General features: G+C 40.5%; 1 protein-coding gene across 5 annotated transcripts in view; it reads right to left on the reverse strand.

The window, feature by feature from the left end:
- Nucleotides 1-205: 205 nt before the first annotated feature.
- Nucleotides 206-19,192, reverse strand: part of ANK3 (ankyrin 3) — a 508,469-nt gene continuing 489,482 nt past the window's right edge. For 4 of the 5 annotated variants that reach the window (XM_075000144.1, XM_075000145.1, XM_075000146.1 and 1 more), the window contains 4 exons: nt 11,449-11,532; nt 11,194-11,334; nt 6,535-6,620; nt 405-2,579 (listed from right to left, as the gene is read on the reverse strand). In XM_075000144.1, the coding sequence (XP_074856245.1) occupies nt 6,552-6,620; nt 11,194-11,334; nt 11,449-11,532 (294 nt within the window). In that variant the 3' untranslated portion in view covers nt 405-2,579; nt 6,535-6,551. Of the gene's footprint in view, nt 2,580-6,534; nt 6,621-11,193; nt 11,335-11,448; nt 11,533-19,192 lie in introns of all 5 variants that reach the window. The other variant, XM_075000148.1, reaches the window with a different exon arrangement.

Consider the following 19,192-nt stretch of genomic DNA (forward strand, 5'->3'; position numbering starts at 1 on the left):
CAATTTCTAAGTGCCACGGCTGCCCGCATGCTAATGAGACACTGAATATGTATTTCAGCACTTCATTAGTAAACTTCAAAATGGCCATTTGCATGTCCATTTCAAAGTTTCTGGCTAGTGTAGACACGACCAATCTGTTTTGAAATAGGTGCTATTCCTCACAGAATGAGGTTCACCAATTTAGAAATTAGCCAAACGCTATTTCAAAATTATTTCCAAATAGCAGGTGTGCTGTGTAGACCTGTTATTTTGAAATAACTTTTCTATGTAGACCTACCCTAAAGACGCTGGAGTGAAGAGTGGAGGCATTTGACTATGACAGGAGCAAATATGACTGGGGTAAAATATGTACTGCAACATGTCTTCAAAGAATTACAAAGAACTTTTCATTTATTGCCACAGTTGCCAAAATTTCCACCCATAACCTTAAACTATTGACAAACATAAGTGGATATACTAGCTTTAACATATTACAAACACATAAGAACAGATTCTTAGCATACGTAAATTGGCAGAACTCCACTGAAATCAGTGGAACTACTCCAGTTTATTCCAAGTCAGAAACTGGCCCGCAATTTGGAAGGACAATGAAAATGGTGTAATGCTTGAAACACTAACAATGCAAGTCAGTGACAAATATTTAATTTTTTGTAATACTGCTAACCCAGGTAAAAAGGAATATGGGACTATAGTAAATAAGTCAGTTATTTATTGTAAAATATTTATAAAGAATGTCAGAAACAATAATTGATTGATGCATGTAACACAGACCCAAAAGGATGGATCCAGCACGAGGAAGTGATTGCAGAGCCATGGTAATTTACAAACCATCATGCCGGTACCATATGTGTATATGTTGAGCCACAATATATAAAGTACAGGTGCACGCATGAGATCTACAGTGGATCAGTGTGTTTATGGATGTGCTGGGACTGAAGCTAGTTAGCTAAATTGTATTTTTATTGGGTCTGAGAGTACAAGAGGCTACTATTGTTAGGTATGAAAGGAGAATGTCTTTAATTTGTGACACTGGTCAAGTACGACCTGTTTTACCACAGTTCCTTCGCCGGTGCTTTGTGTGTTTCATAAATGGAATAATCCAAATGGTGTGGAAAACAGGGCAAGTGAAGAGTGCTGGGACAATTAATGGGTTGCATTCTGAAGGTGTAATAACACTGCAAAATACACATTGTTCAAGAGTTTTAACACAATTTATTTTATGCTTAAATAATCAGCTAGATCATCCAGTGTATGTTGTTTTCATACATATGTAATTAGAACTATTATCAATGAACCTTGTTTTCATATGAATATAATCAACAAATTAAAATATTTCACCAAAACCCAAATAAAAATGCCCTTTAAAACACAGCAGCCTTAATAACCTAATATTACACTGCTAGAATGATTACAGATGATTGGCTTACTGAAAGATTCTACATCGTATAGCCAGTACACAATACAGTAATAATTTTACAGCGTGCTGCCAGTCTATTAGCTAATAATTTCTCTTCGGTTCATTTTAAAATATCCCAAACTTGTGCTTATAAGAGCACCAACCCAGTTCTAAAGCTGCAAGCATTACCCCCAGTATAAAGCGAGAACAGATAGCACCCCCCTCCCCAGAATGCAACTACTGTATATGGCATGTTTTTAGGTCATTTCATTGAAAAATTGGCAACAGCAACAAATATTAGATGAAGGGCTTTGTGTTTACAGATAAAATCCTATTTTTCATGTTGCAGTATAGTGTTTGCAAAACTGGAAAAGATTTAATCAAAATAAGGTGAAACACATGCATCAAAATATTAGTACTCTGAAGAAAAGTTTTCACAGAACTACAGAATTCCTCATTTTGGGAATCATTTAAATTTGCAGCAGATTTTAAAGATTTTTTTAAAATCAAGCTAGCATTTTTGCATATACAAACATTATAATTGCTAATATACAAGAATCTGTGAAGATACACCCAGAATATCCCTGTAGGTGTAGCCATTTGAGACACCTATTCTGTTCGATGCATTTGCAATATTCTGTTTGTGATCTAAGAGGCAGTGCCTTATCAACAGTTATTCTATTTTCTGTTAGAATTTATACAGTGTTATTTATTTACAGCAAAACTATTGATGTTTAAAAAAGAAACAAACAGTGTTTTTTACCCTGACAGCTTGGGTCCAAGAAAAATAAGGCGAGCTGTTGTGGATTTAGTTATTTTAGTGTCTTTCCATGGTTTAAACATTTCATCTTCTTATGTCCCCTCTAACCACAGGAATTTACTTCTTTTATGATGACATCAAACTGCTTGAAATAAAGCTGTTAACAGCATGGCAATCTTGTATATACACTGCATTGTTAATTGCACACTCTCCAATTCCGTGAATGAAAGTGAATTTCCATGCTCTGTAAATTGGCTCATGCTAAATTAAATTTTTATTTTATTTTATTTTTGCATAAAAACCATGCGTTTAATGTGTGGAAGCAGCAAACACGCGCACACTTGTATCAGTGAATGTTTAATTCCTGCTGATTTTTCTTCCATGAGTGTCAGCCTAGAATACTGGCAGTAAAAGCACACAATCCTGTGGGAAAAAAAATATCACAAAATGGTTTCAGAACATACACAGAATCATTTTCAACATATTTGAATTTCCAAAAGTAATGACTCTTACTGTATACGGTCATAAATAATGCAGTTTCTAGATACTTAACGACAATTGATGACAGTTACTGTAATCCCATATTAATGACTGACAGAAAATGCAATAAAATACGCTAACACATCATGAAGTGAACGAAGCCAACCCTTCTTCCTAGCAACTTCACGTAGAAAAAGTACAAATCTGCTGACATATGTTATGCCACGCTCCCAGATGAAGAGGCTTACAAAAACATTTGGAACACACTACATTTAATTATAATGAAGACATTCACAGCTTTTCAAAAATGTCTGAGAAATATATGCAAGCAGAGATAGCACCATTTCCAAAATGGCAGTGCAACTTCCATATCATCCCAATTTTGTGTGCGGAAGTCATTCACATTATGGCCCAGATCCTGGGCTTCTTATACATCCAGAACTCCCACTTGATTAGGAGAACAGGGCAGACAGAATCAGACTGTATGAGGTTACATGAATATATGTGTAATTAGCCTAGAAATTAAATGGACATATCACCACGTGGATTAATTTGATAGACTAGAAAAGTGTGGATATGAAAAAAATGCAACACATACCCTCTTGCCTATTTGAAAATAGTCAGAGTTCTGCATATAGTGACACTAACTCTCCTTTGCTGAAAAAATTTGTTGAATTTGTCATACAAGAGCAATGTGCATCACAATTGATGACAATACTGTAATCCCATACGAATAACTGATAAAAATGCAATAAAAATATGCTACCACATCATGAAGTGAAAGAAGCCAACCATGCTTCCTGGCAACTAAATGTAGAAAAGCTTGTTTGTCTTTCTAAGCTGTTTAAACACTGACGCTGGGATTCAGAGACTAGCACGTACATGCCTATTTATTAAATCTGGGGTCACAGGTCCATGTACATTCCAAAGGAGAGCACTCTCCTTGCCCTTTTATGGTGAAACAATGTGTCCTTACCCTTGTAGTTTGTCTACATAAATCTACCTCTTGCACTGTAAGCCCAAGGTCTAAGTCTTGCTTGTGCAAGGAGATCTCAGTGAAACTCACAATTTTAATATCACACAAATTCATATGAAAATTTTCAGCATTTAATGTCTATGCACAATTCAAATTTTTACATATTTTCAATGTGAAAGTCATCTTTGCTCAAAACCAGTCCAGTCCTTCATCTGTTTTGCTCAAAATCAGATCCAAGTTCCCTTGTAAAGTACCATCTGTAAAAATGAGCCCATTTTTGAATTCACAATAAAATATTTAAATGTTTTAATTTTCAATAACATTTACATTGAATTTTGTTTAATCTATGCACTTCTAATTGCAAAGCTTTCATCATGGAACAATGACACAGGGCACAGACTACATCTGTAGTTCACTTCTGTGTGGAGGGTCATTTTCATTTCTTTCTAAATTTGTGGCAAGGTTCTAGCTAGGAATGACAACATACTGGAAACCATGTGGAAAAGCTGTAAGAGTTTACAGGAAGTGTAAGCAGTTTAGTTTCTGAAGACCTCACTAAGCTGGCTGGAATGATCTGTGTTTCACAGAGCAAACAAGAATTGCTTTATTCGTTCATATTTTATTTAAAAGTGAGTATCTCCATCATGATATGTCTAAATCCTATGGCAACAGCAGTGCATCACATGTACACACTAAAGGGTTCTTGCTGCACCCCACATGATTTAAGAGAATATTGGACTTGATCTTGCATTCTTTCTAAACCTCACATTCCCATTAGTTTCAGCTGGGGCTGGGGCATGATTTTTAGTTGCACAAGGACAACTGTCATGAAGATCTAATCTGCCTGTTGACAGGAATGACAGATACAGGAAAATTCCAGATAGATATATAGAAGCAGACCTTTTAGCTGAGGCACATTTTCCTAGGATCAATTCCTTCTCTTTGGTTTGCTATCTACATAGCCAAAACACCAAAATAAGACGGGGTTTCATTAAGAATATTAATTTCTATTGCACCTAAATAGTGTATGAATACGGTCTGCAGCCACACGGTGAAGTGGTATTAGTTGTGTTATTACACTTTGTAGGTGTTGAAATAAACATGACCTGGGGGACTGGCAGCTGGTTATTAGGTTGCTCAGAAAAAGTAAGTACAGTAGAACCTTAGCACACAAGGCCTGAAAGTTGATCCCAGATACACAATTTCAGCTACAACAATTTCATAGCTGCAATCTACGTATCTAGGATTGACTTATGTGGCCATCCTCATAGAGGGAAGTCGATGGAAGAAACTCTCCCATCGACCTCCCATACTCCTCACGATAACGAGGAGTACAGGGGTCAACTGTTGAGTCTTGATAGTTCGATTTTGCACATCCTCACTAGGTGCGTGAAATCAAACCCTGGAAGATCACCCTGACTAGATGGATCTCCTAGTAGGTGTAGACATACCCTCAGAGTTATAAACTGGCCAGTCAACAACTGCACATCTCATTTGGAATTGGAATTATGAAATCAGGCAGTAGTAGAGGAACTCCTGCCCCACCCCAAAAATAGCAAGTAAGTTAAACAAAGTACTAAAAAATACAGGGAAAAACAATTTTCTTCAAAATAAAGTTTCAAAGCTGCATTTTAAGTCGAGAGTCAGTTGTAAATTTTTGAAAGAATGGTCACAATGTTTTGTTCAGAGTTATCAACAATCTCCGCTCCCAAAATATTTGTAACTCCTGAGGTTCTACTGCAGTCAGTTTTGGCATGCCAGCTCTTTTCAGAGGCTAGATCCTGGGAACTCCTGCTTCCTCTGACAGTTATCCAGCACTTCAGTACGTGATGATGTAAGTATATGTATACCATACTCCTATTAAAATCATGGAACTATTCATACTCTTAAAAACTTAACATGTGCCTCTCTGAACTGAAGCCAGATTGTCCAGGACCTCACAGGAAGAAGCCCCAGAGCTAGTGAACCTAGGAGTACAGTATAATCATTGCAGAGAACCACTGGCCATCTGGAGACAACTTCATTCCGCTTTAAATTTATCATCAGAATGACATTGGGATTAGTTTTACAGATGCTATTTATTTTACTCTGTATCCCTACAGTCAAATCTGTAGCAGGCTGTGTAGGGCAAGAGACTGCTTGTGGGATGTGCACTGAACAATTAAAAATACCCTAAACAAAGCAAAGGAAAATTCAGGGATAAAACTACCCCAGTACTGTATATGCATATAATGGAAGACATGACTAAATAAAGCTCTAACACAAGACATTTGACACGAAACAAAATGCCATACAGAATGTCCTTTTTTTTTTTTGTTTATAATCAAGTTTGCTACATTCTGAAACAAAACAACCCTACTGGTTTCATAATTAGCTAAGTAATACAGAGAAACTGCAATAATGGTCATTTAAATTTGGCACAGGTTTTAGTTCAGCAGAATCCACAAATTGTCAGCTGCTGTTTTATCATCATTTTCAAGGGCAGATCCATAAAATTTGTAGGAACCATTTGGCAAGGATTATGTGTTGATGTACATTTAGATGTTTTTACTAAACCTTACAAGGACATTGTCTTTCATGACACTCAGATCACGTGTCTGAAAGAAGTGCTTCCCCGACAATACATTGTTTACGCTGACTTATGGGCAAGTCATTTACTTCTCACATTCAAATCTGATTTTATTAACAGAAATTTTATTAATTGTGAATTGCACGTTTCCTAGACCTCTACTCCTACAAATAGTTGTAAAATTAACATACATTTTTTTCACATTGATCGTGAGGGTGCCTGATATTGGCCCTCCCAGCTTAACACAGATGCGTGGCAGAAGACAGCTCATTGTTTATACAGCATGTTGAGTAGTGTGCAAGCAATATATTTGCTCTAGACCTAAACAATGAAATGATATTTATAAAACTGACCGTTGAGTGTTCTGTTGTTATGAATAACTCTTCTTTTCCACATGTCTGACTTCTCTCTTTGTCTTAACCTTATAACCTTCTCCCTGCTTTAAAGAAAAGATACACACATTAATACATATGCAGAAAGTGTTTGCAATTATAAAACTTCTTCCAAACAGGTCCCATGTAGCTATAATAGGATAAGTGAAAAAAACAGTTAAATCACATCAACACTTCATTTCAAGCCACTCTGCAAAAACAGGCTAGAAATAACATCTACACTTAAAAAAATAATGGTTTGCATTTTAAAAAACAGACACTAATTTTCAGTGCCTCTGTTGCTGGTACTAATCTTAAAATATCTAGAGCTGAGTTCCCCATTGACATCAGTTTGATTTAAGCATGCTCAGCGTATCTGAAAAAATCAGACCCAGAGGGATCCTAGTTGGGCACTCAAAATTAGTAGCCATTTCTAAAAATGTGAACCGTAGTTATTATGATGTCTCATAACAACTGTACTTTCAAGTGAATAGGTTAGTAAGGGAAGGAAAGAAGAGAAATAGCTGAAAAAAATTCCACCAAAGCAGAGCAGCAGAAAGAAAGCCAAGGAAACTCACAAGCTGTGCATGTGTCATCAAGGCTACAATTTTGGCACAGTTGGTTTATATTAAAAGTCACGGACAGAACGTGGGCAATAAGCAATAAATCATGGAAATGGATATACAGTAACACATTTTTCACTACATCAGTACCCAAGCTTTTACATTGCCTAGTAAACCTGGGCTGAAACCTGAGCCCTGCTGCTCAGGGCTGAACCCAGAGCCCCATCTAGAGTGACCAGACGTCCTGATATCAGGGCTTTGTCTTATGAATGTGACTAGGCTCTTTCCACCCCCTAAAAAAAAGTGTCACAATTTTTCACACGTTACCTGGTCACCCTAACTTTTCAATTCACCGGGGGCTGAAGTCCATGCCTGAGAGGTATGGAAGCTGAAGCAGAAGAACTCACAGATGTCTGATAAAATCAGGGAATCTGTGACTTTTGTGGCAGAATTGCAGCCTTCACCACAGAGACTTGTCTTTTAAAACAGCGGGTTTTTAGCCAATGCCATAGATATTTTCAAAATACTTTGTGTTTAGGTTAAGTTGTAGAACAATGAGCACAATTCTTTGTACCTGTGCTAAGCTTTAGTGTGGAAATCTATTAACAGTTAAACAGTTCCAGTCTTTGTGCAGAATCTGTCAGAACTGTGATGTGTGTTCTTCTAAGGAATGTTATTAAATGAATTCTGTTGTGAGTGTCATTAATTCGTGTTATATATACACATTTGTAGTTTTGAAGTAACTCATTTTAATTCATACAACATTCCAAAATCATTTTTTTTTCTGACTGAGACTGACACTGTTTTATTTTGTACTTGTATTTTACTGTGGGAAGGGAGACAATAGCAAGTGATTCTGATTCTTCTGATACTTAAGACAACTCAACCTGAGGGCTCAATATCACCTATAGTGGACTTGATTAGGGCTGCACTAAAGATAGGCACGCTGTCCTGTGCAATCGCTTCAGAGATGCAATATACTGCCTTCGGTGCATCCATCCAGCTCTGCTGACCAGGAGAGAGAAAGAGAATGGACATGCCTCTTCCTCATCTCCCCTACCCACTTTGGGATGATTTGCACACTATCGGTTACAAGGAAAGAGCAGTTCTTGAGCTTCAGGGCATACAAGAAATAAAGCTGGCTTTTGCATGGGACTTCAAGGGCAGGCGGAAACAACTTGCTCCCGTATTTTCCTTCTATTCTCCTGAGAAACTGGCCCAGAGTAATGACTTTGGGATTTGGTCTGATGTTCTCCTCTCCACACTGCCAAAATCCAAACCTGTTTGTGTCAGGCTGATTCCTGAAATCACTAAGTCTGTATCTACACAGCAAAGTCATTTCAGAATAACAGCTGCTATTCTGAAATAACTTTGCAAACGTCTAACACAATGCAACCAGTATTTCGAAATAATTTTGAAATAGTAGACAGCTTATTTCAAATTTGGTAAACCTCATTCTACGAGGAATGGCGCCTATTCCTGAAACAAAATGGGAAGAAGAGTTCTTTTGAAAACAGGGTTTTCTTCTGAAGGAACCCCATCCATATGGCTGTTTTTGCTTTCGGAAAACTCTCTTCCAGAAATGCGACTGCGCAAGATTATTCAAATGAGGCGAGAGATTTGTAAATCAGCACTTTATTTGCATTTTTGATCTCCTTCATTTGCATTCCTGCTCCGAAAGGGGAATGGAGTGTTGATGCAGCCGTAGTGTGGATGTGTTATTCAGGAATAGCTTATTTTGGAATAAAAGCTCTGGAATAAACTATTCCAGAACAACTCTGTAGTGTAGACATACCCTTAGTCACATGAGTTGTGCCACTGCAGGATCAGGTCCCCTGTTCACTACATGTTAATTTTTTTTGTGTTTAGAAAGAGTAATGCAGGATGAATATAGGCAAACAACACAGGAATGCAGGGGCAAGCTTAGAAAGGCAAAGGCACAAAATGAGCTCAAATTAGCAATTAGCTACGGGCATAAAGGGAAACAAGAAGACTTTTTATAAATACATTAAAAGCAAGAGGAAGACCAAGGATAGGGTAGGCCCATTGCTCAGTGAGGAGGGAGAAATAGTAATGGGAAGCTTGAAAATGTCAGGGATGCTTAATGACTTCGTTTCGGTCTTCACTGAGAAGTCTGAGGAAGGAATGCCTAACATAGTGAATGCTAGTGGGAAAGGGGTAGGGTTAGAAGATAAAATAAAAAAAAAGAACAAGTTAAAAATCACTTAGGAAAGTTAGATGTCTGCAAGTCACCCGGGCCTGATGAAATGCATCCTAGAACACTCAAGGAGCTGATGGAGGAGGTATCTGAGCCATTAGCTATCATCTTTGGAAAATCATGGGAGACAGGAGAGATTCCAGAAGACAGGAAAAAGGCAAATATAGTGCCCATCTATAAAAAGGGGAATAAGAACAATGCAGGAAACTACAGACCGGTCAGTTTAACTTCTGTGCCACAAAAGATAATGGAACAAGTAATTAAGGAAATCATCTGCAAACACTTGGAAGGTGGTAAGCTGATAAGGAACAGCCAGTATGGATTTGCAAAGAACAAATCATGTTAAACCAATCTGAGAGCTTTCTTTGATAGGATAACAAGCCTTGTGGATAAGGGAGAAGCGGTGGATGTGGTATACCTACATTTTAGTAAGGCATTTGATACGCGGTCTCGCATGATATTCTTATCAATAAACTAGGCAAATACAACTTAGATGGGACTACTATAAGGTGGGTGAAAAACTGGCTGGATAACCATACTCAGAGAGTAGTTATTTATGGTTCTCAATCCTGCTGGAAAGGTATAACAAGTGGGGTTCCACAGGGGTCTGTACTGGGAACAGTTCTGTTCAATATCTTCATCAACTATTTAGATATTGGCATAGAAAGTACACTTATTAAGTTTGCAGATGATACCAAGCTAGGAGGGGCTGCAACTGCTTTGGAGGATAGGGTCAAAATTCAAAATGATCTGGACAAATTGGAGAAATAGTCTGAAGTAAACAGGATCAAGTTTAATAAAGACAAATGCAAAGTGCTTCACTTAGGAAGGCACAATCAGTTTCACACATACAGAATGGGAAGTGCCTGTTTAGGAAGGAGTATGGCAGAAAAGGATCTAGGGGTTATAGTGGACCACAAGTTAAATGAGTCAACAGTGTAATGTTGTTGCAAAAACTAAAACATGATTCTGGGATGCATTAACAGGTGTGTTGTGCACAAGACACAAGAAGTCATTCTTCCGCTCTACTCTGCACTGGTTAGACCTCAGTTGGAGTATTGTGTTCAGTTCTGGGTGCTGCATTTCAAGAAAGATGTGGAGAAATTGGAAAGGGTCCAGGAGCGAGCAACAAGAATAATCAAAGGTCTAGAGAACATGACTTATGAAGAAAGGCTGAAAGAATTGGGCTGGTTTAGTTTGGAAAAAAGAAGATTAAGGGGGGACATGATAGTGGTTTTTAACTATCTAAAAGGGTGTCATAAGGTTGAGGGAGAAAACTTGCTCTTCTTGGCCTCTGAGGATAGAACAAGAAGCAATGGGCTTAAACTGCAAGGGAGGTTTAGGTTGGACATTAAGAAAAAGTTCCTAACTATCAGTGTGGTCAAACACTGGAATAAATTGTCTAGGGAGGTTGCGGAATCTCCATCTCTCGAGATATTTAAGAACAGGTTAGATAGATGTCTATCAGGGATGGTCTAGACAGTATTTGGTCCTGCCATGAGGGCAGGGGGCTGGACGCAATGACCTCTCAAGGTCCCTTCCAGTCCTAGCATTCTATGACTCTATGCAAAACACATATCAGGCCCAAGGTAAAAATGCTAAAACACACTCCAAATACACATATAAAACTATTTATTTTGGGGTGGGAAGTCCAAAGAGAGCCCACTGACTGTTCTATAAAAACAAACCCTGGTATCTCCATGTGAAAAGGATTTTTGTTGCTAGGATTACGAAAACACGTCTTTCTGAAAATGAACTCGCTCAGGGCTCAATAGCGAAAGCTTGCCCTTCATCCAGAAGCACAACTTGTCAACAATACAAGCACTTCACTTTGCCAAGGCTTGATGTTAAAATGCAAACCTGCAGCCCTTTAGTAGAGCTTTCTAGATATTCAGCACAACCCTCCTCTATTGTTGTTTCCTTAAAGCACCCTTCCATTACCATTTCACCAACTTTTCTCTCATGCGGGATAACAACACGTCTTATTACTTTCCGGGTGACCTGTAAGAAGCAACAGATGAAAAGTTTTTCTTTCCTGATTGACAAAAGGAGAAAGTCTGGTAAGAACAGTTATGTGAATACAAGTGAACAATGAAAACTGCAATTCATGATTACTTTTCTTGTGACGATGTTGCCCTCTTCATCAGTAAACTGTTCTTCTGTTACTGATTCACCAGGAATGTTTTTTGCTTCCTCACCCTAAAGAACGTGTTTACAACATTAGCAACAGAACCTATACTTTTGCAATGCCCACACATTTGTTTCCAAACCACTTCAAGCAACACACACATGCTAGGTTGGATTTTAAGCAACAAAATATGTTCAAATGGACTCATCTTTCATGGATAATGTGAAAGATTTTCTGTATAAATGTGTTAATAGCTGCATTTTTGTACATTAAAGTGTCCTTAAACCATTTACTGAGTTTCTAAATTATTTCTTTAAAGCACTAAATCATGCATGAAACTCCTTGAGCAACAAGTAATTCTTCTGTAATGTTAGAGTGATGTTGTCTGATTCATGTTCAATGGAAGCAGGACTTCACACTGGTATAATGTCCACACAGATATCAATTGGCGATCAGCTTTTAAAAAGTATAAATGCCAACCATTGTGTACAGGGGTTTCAAAATTAAAGTATTGGGAGTGAAACTTTGGATTTGAAAAGAAAACACAAAAGCACCCAGCTCACCCAAACAGCCTAATAGTTCACAAGAAGAAACATTTCACTCCTTATAAAATGGAGAAAGCATTTGAGATGCAAGCATCTGCCAGCTGTTGCCAAGTGACATGGTCTTTTGATCAAGAACAGTGCTTGTGAAACAAGCAATATAAAAGACCAGTGTGAGTGACTGTTAAAAATAGTTTTCTGTGCTGCTTTACTACTAGCTAAACATCACTATAAAAATTGTTGATAAAATTTTCAGTAGCATGTATGTGACTCAACAGTCTAAATCTCATTTACTCAGAACTCTCACTTTCCTGATGTACCAAACACACACATATAAATAAGCATTTTACTTGTGCAAAATAGGTAATGGAGCATAAAAATGATACTAACATGAACAATGGATCCACTTATTTTCACTTCAAATATGCAGTAGCTCCTAACTCCGGGCCCAATATGAATAATGATTAAAAACAAACCACCCCTTCCTGAAAATATTGATACCACTAAAATTTAGGGATGTAAAATCCCATTTAATGGGTTAACCAGTTAACTGGTAGGCTAACCTGTTGAACCCGTTAAGTAATTAAAGCAAGGATGGGTGCACCACGGACCTGGGATGCTCTGGCCCAGCTGGCATTTCCCTGCTCTGGTTGTGCTGGAGCACCTCCCACCTGTGCAGGGCTGGAGCTACCCCATGCCTGTGCCAGGTAGGGGGCTGTGCCAGCCTCTATCAGTTAACTGGTTAACCATTAACGTCCCTACTAAAATTGCCACCATTCTCCCACAAGCCAACCAAATGCGACTAAGAATTTTTTCCTTCCTCTCACTCCTATGCCTCAGAAGGCAAGGGAGAAAACATACACCTTGTATACTGCCCTGAAGGTCAGCAAACTTGGACTCTGCCAGCCCAAAGGGCACAACTGTATTCCAAAGCAAAGGCCACTTAACTGCTAACACTTTCTCACTGATTAAAACTAATGGGCTGTCACCTCTTGCACCTCAGCAGATTTCAGCTGCTACAGTTCCTTCACATAAAGGGCCCATGAGGGTCAGCAGGACATGCATCATTTAGGACTTTACAGGGTCAAACAAGTATCTTGAATTCATGGGATGTGAACTAGAAGTCAGTGCAGGAGTCGGAACCAATGTCTAATACAGTCCCTACGTGGAGTGTGGCTAAGTATGTAAGCAGCCACATTCTGCATTAGCCGAAGTTTCCAGATGGGCTGCTGGCAGAGCTCCATGCAGAGTGCCCTACAGTGATCTGCTCTCAGTGTAACTGTGGTGAGGCCCTAATGAGAAAGAAATCAAAAAATAGGCTGAGGCATTGATTACAACCTGCACACTGAAGTGAGGAATGACAGAATGGAACTTCTGTGATACCCACCTTGCTGATTCTAATTTTGGCTTTGGTTACCTTTCTGCTCCTGCCCTTCTCATAGGCGAGCTAGCAGAAGTGACTTTATAAGCTAGAACCACTGCCTGCTGTGTCAGTGGTCATAGGGCTGGGAGGCATCAAGTAGTTTGACAAACGCTTTTTGAATTGAAATTTGTGATACAGGGCCAACAAAACCCTTATGTTCCACTTTTTGAATCAGAGATGAAGCTGGCTGGGAGCTGTTGACATGATCTATTATGCTTGGCACCTTTGCAACTGTCATTTTGAACAACACATTTTATTTTTCAAAACACGGTCTCCCTTTTAATGTAATTAAAATTCAGGACAACAAGCAATGTGGACCAGTGACTGGGAACTAGAGACTTACATGATGTAAACTATGTTCTCAACTCTACTGGTCACCTGCTATATGACCAAGGGCAAGTCACTTCACTTCTCTAACCTGCTGTTTCATCCTCCATCCTTTATCAGTTCTGGTTAAACTGTTGGCAGTATTCATGTAGTGGAGTTGGGTCTCAGGATACGAGCCACACAAAGGGCGTGGGATATCTTTTATTGGACTCAGTGAGACAGACAAATTGCTGCGCTTACACAAAGCTCATCTGCAGAAGAAAGCTTGTTTCTCTCCTCAACAGACCTTGCTTCATAGGAGATATTACCTCACCCACCTTGTTTCTCTACTTAAACTCTAAGTTTTGCTGCTGGAGCTGTCTCCTTACTATCTGTGTACAATGCTGAGTTCAATGGGGTCCTGACCTCCACTAGGGCCTCTAGGCAGCACTGTAATGCAAATAATGAATAACAACATCACCATGAGTGACTGTCACCATAAAAAGTGTGGCTCATAGAAAAGACAACTAACACACAATGCCATGGGCATGCTCACTTGCTCTCATTTTGCTTTTCTAGTTGCTTCCCTGCTTACAGCATGAACAGGTGGGCATTTTGTCTCTCCCTTTGGGTATGTTTTATATAAATGAGATTTACTGAAATCAACTTGGAAACACACCACATCAGTAAACTGGAAAGCATTTACTATAAGCTGATTCAGCTTCAAAGCTATCTTGGCTTTTAATTAGTTACATGATCCTTTAAGCACCATCAAATGATAAAGGGTGTGAATCCTGAGCAAGTCAGGACTGAAGAAATTAAGCTCACAGATTTTTTTTGCTCAGGGGTAGTTAGAGTAGTGGCCATAGCAGGTAGGAAATAGATTGGACTGCAATGAATTTTTAACCCTACACAGTTATTAAGGATATTTCCTAGAAAAATTTGCCCTCTGGCAATTTTGTTTGCTGTTGTGGTGAGCATGAAGCAACCTTGGGTTTGAACAGCACATCAGACAACCCCACTACAACTGCTGTTTTTTGACTTGAAAATACAGAACTAGTTCATCCACAGCAGATGTGAAGAGTAGATTCCTCCTGCAGCAACATGTTTGCATAAGCTTACCCAGGACTGGTTTAAATCGCCGTCACAACATGGAAAGCTTTAGAAAAGGCAGAAGAAAAACTTCATATATTATATTCACAATTAACATAAGCTCAGTTACATTCTGGAAATTGTGCTGAACAAAGCTGTGCGTTCACATGCCCAACCCCTGAGCACAATAAAGGAAATACTAACTGGCGTTGTTACCATGCTAGCTGGAGTGCAGTCCCTCTAAAGCCAGCTGGGATCCTCTTTCATGCTTTCCAGGTTAATAGACCCAGTGAAATGCTTTTTGTTTTCTTTTTAAGCCTCCCAACCAGCCACACTGGTTTTCTCAACTTTTCTTTACAGACTTTACAGGGACTCCCAACTAAATGGCACAGAGTCAATGCTGATGTAATGTGGCTAAGGTTGCACTTGGTTCTGGATAGCTCTGGTTTTGTTTGTTTTGTTGTTAGAAGGAAACAGGAAATAAATGAACCATTATCATCTGTTATTTTCAAATGGTCAGGAAAGGGGGTGTCAATGAATTGCTGTGATCCACAAGAGTAAAATGGAGGATAAAAGCAGAAGGAAATAGGTAACATCTGAAAATATTGTTTTTGCAAACGTCTGGGGCAGATGACTCTATAGCAGCTGGAGTTCTGAGATGCTGTGTCCTGTTCTCCCACTAGCCAAACCATCATTAAGATCTAATCCCCTCCTTTTCCAGATTCACGTTCTTGAAGTTCTTAAGGAGCACCTACATCCTTTGGGCTCCGTTCTATGCAGTTGTGTCACAAGAAACAAGTATCCCATTAAGATCATTTTCATTGATGGTTCTACTTAGGCAGATTTCTTTAATCAGATTCTGCAAACCTGTCAGCACAGCTGATCTTACAACTGCTCACAGATATACTAAGACATAAAGAATGTAACAAAAGAGACGTAAAGTTAAGTACACAGCTGAAAAGAAGCAATGCCTCTGCTGGGACAGCAGAATGTGGTTTGATATTGAGAACGTGGTGATGCAGAGAAATAGCTATGTATTGTGTGATTCTAATGATAACAAGCAGTCTATCCTAGTGGCTATGCTTTTTGCTTTATGTGCTGATTTGTTAAAATAAGCCAGTAGCTCCAGTAGTTTTCAAAACACTGACACTGTCACATCACGGATGAGGCTAGGGAGGGGCACTTAGAGCACAAACTTACTATCTTAATCATATTTGGTGAATGTGACCCCAGTAGAGAGGGGCCTTTCATGACTAAATGCACAAAATAAGCCCTTGATGCACGATTGATGTGGAGCACTGGGCCACGTGCACTGGAGTGATACGCACCCATCTTCTTGACACCTCTAGATTAGTTGTATTTTCACTTTCCATAAATAAGCCTCCTCTGAGTAATATGATAACACAAAAGCTGCTGGTTTTAGCTTAGTAATACACTGCTGCTCAGATCCTTCTGCCCTGCTGCTTTATTAAAGACTAAGACAAACACCTTTTAGAACCACGTACCTCTTTTCTCATAAGAATGGCCATACTGGGCTAGACCAAGGGTCTTTCCAGCCCAGTATCCTGTCTGCCAATAGTGGCCAATGCCAGGTGCCCCAGAGGGAGTGAACAGAACAGATAATGATCAAGCGATCTCTGTCCTGCCATCCATATCCAGCTTCTGACAAACAGAGGCTTGGGACACCATTTCTTACCCATCCTGGCTAATAGCCACTAATGGACCTCCCTTAACTGTCAAAAAGTATTGAGGAAGAAAAAGCCCTTTTGGAAGAAAACACAAAATGTACACGACAGTGTCAAGAAGGGAATAGTTTCAAACTCATGTGAAATTTGAACACCTTGTACCGAAATTGGTTTATTATTTCATTACAAAATGGCTGCAGAGTGAAACGCAGATCTTTCACACAACTTTCTGCATAATTTTGTTTGTCTAGAATTGTCCAAAAACATAAAAAGGAGCGTAACTGATTATTACCACCCCCACTGCCAGCCCCTAATAGAGGGAGCTCAGGAGCATCGTGAGCCCCTGGGACACCTCCTCCCCTCTGGCCCTCCTGGACGTCTCAGCCGAGGAGCCCCAGCCAGAAGAGGAGCAGAAGATAGGACCAGCAGCCAGTCCCATGCCACCATGGCCAGAGATAGAGCCAGCTGTAGCCAGGGACTGGTTCAGTGAGGAGGGGAACCTGGTCACAGACCTCCCCTCCCGCACCTCCAGCCGGGCATCAGCCAGACGGCCATCCCCTGACCTCAGAGGTGGACCCTCAGGTACATGCCCAACACGGAACACACCCCGGATCGTGGGGCAGGGGCACCATACACGACTGGGGGCCCCCCACAACCCTGACAGACCCTGGTCTGCAGGACCACGGAATGGTAGCATTGCCTGTTTATGAATTGTCTTCCACTGTGCTCTGGGGCGCCCCCCGTCCTGTAAATAGTTTGCATCCCCCCTCTGTAAATAGCTGGATGGTCCATTACGTTTAGCAATAAGTATTACCCACACAGTTTTTGCAGTTAACAATACACAGTTTTATTTTGCCAAAACCCCTGTGTGCCATGTGCTCAGTGTGGAAGGTGGGGGTGGTGTGCAGGAGACCCACCGGGGGTAGCCAGGGCAGTGCTCACTGAGGCCCCTGGTCTAAGTACCAGTGCAGGGCCTCCCAGAGCTGGATCCCGTCCTGGTGGGCGTGATGGCTCGGGGCAGCAGCTGGCTGGGGGTAGAGCATGTCAGCCTCGACTGCACACCGATATTGGAGTGTGCAACAGGTGCCCATGACCTGGGGAACACTGACGACGCCCATGTCCTGGAGGGTAAGGAGACAGTGATACCGCCCTTTCAAGAGGCCCAAGGTGCACTCAACCATCTGGCGGGCATGGCTGAGCTGGCCGTTGAAGCTCTCCTGGCTGGGGATGGGCTGGCCCGGCCTGTATAGGGCTGCATGAGCCAGGGTTGGAGCAGGTATGTGGTGTCAGCCACCAGTCAGAGGGGCATGGTGGTATCCCCCAGTGGGATCTCCCCCTGGGGAGGGATGTAGGTCCCTGCTTCCAGCCGGCAGCACAGGCATGAGTTCTGGAACACCCATGCTTCGTGGGTGCAGTTGGGCCTGCCCACGTATAGGTCCTCGAACCAGTCCTGGCTGTCCACCATGGCCTACAGGACTATGGAGTGGAAGCCTTTCCTGTTTATGAATTGTCCTCCGCTGTGCTCCAGGATGAGGATAAGTACGTGGGTCCTGTCGAAGGCCCCAAAGCAATTGGGGAACCCCAGAGTGGTGAAGCCCATGATGGCCGCATCCAAGAAGTTTGCCGCAGGGGAAGAATTCACCTGTATTCATTCACCGCAGCACTTTGTTAGTAATCTCCTATTGCCCTGATTAACATGCTCATATGATGCTGCCCAAAAAGAAATAAAAGGAAAACAGAATTCCTATCTTTATTTCAATTCTCTTTTATTTCAAAATTCCTGTCTTTTGGGGCCCTAACTCATGGGGTTTAAATTCTTGTGGTTGTCCATTTATCTTGTGATTCAATATCTAGACTTACTAAAAAATAGCCATCAAAATAACTTTTTCAGACGCATTCCATAAAGGCTGGCATAAGATCTTTAGGGACAGATTTTTAAAAGGATTTAAGCTACTAGCAGTAGTATCCATATGCTTTCAACGTTGAAACTTCTGGCCATTTGGGAACCAAATTTCTGTACACAAATGGGACATGAGAAAACGCACTAAAGTTCTGGACAGAGACAAAAGAACAACTGGATTGCAAAAGGAGTATAACACAAGGGCACAGGACGAGTGGCCAAGATGCATTGCTGCAGTGCTGGCAGCTTTAAGCAGACACAGAAACTGGGAACCTGACTCTTTTAAACACTGAACCACGGGGATGACCATTATAGGTTTGTGGGTGGGGGGTGAGTGTAAATAGTTCACTGGAGCAGGTCTCCTTTACTTACTATACCATCAGGGGCTCCTTTACCTGCACATCTACTAATATAATATATGCCATCATGTGCCAGCAACGCCCCACTGCAATTTACATTGGCCAAACTGGACAGTCTCTCCATAAAAGAATAAATGGACATAAATCAGACATCAGGAACAGTAATGTACAGAAGCCTGTGGGAGAACATTTCAATCTCCCTGGACACTCAGTGGCAGATTTAAGGGTGGCAGTCCTGAAACAAAAAAATTTCAAAAATCAAATGGAGAGAGAAATCTCTGAGCTGCAATTTATTTGCAAATTTGACTCCGTTAACCATGGACTAAACAGAGACTGGGAGTGGGTTGCAGCTTACAAAGACAGCTTCTCTGCTCTGGGTGTTAATATCTCCCAATTAGACACTGACAAAGGCTCACATCCCCCT

The sequence above is a fragment of the Carettochelys insculpta genome, chromosome 7 (genome assembly GCF_033958435.1).
Source record: "Carettochelys insculpta isolate YL-2023 chromosome 7, ASM3395843v1, whole genome shotgun sequence".
NCBI lineage: Eukaryota > Metazoa > Chordata > Testudines > Carettochelyidae > Carettochelys > Carettochelys insculpta.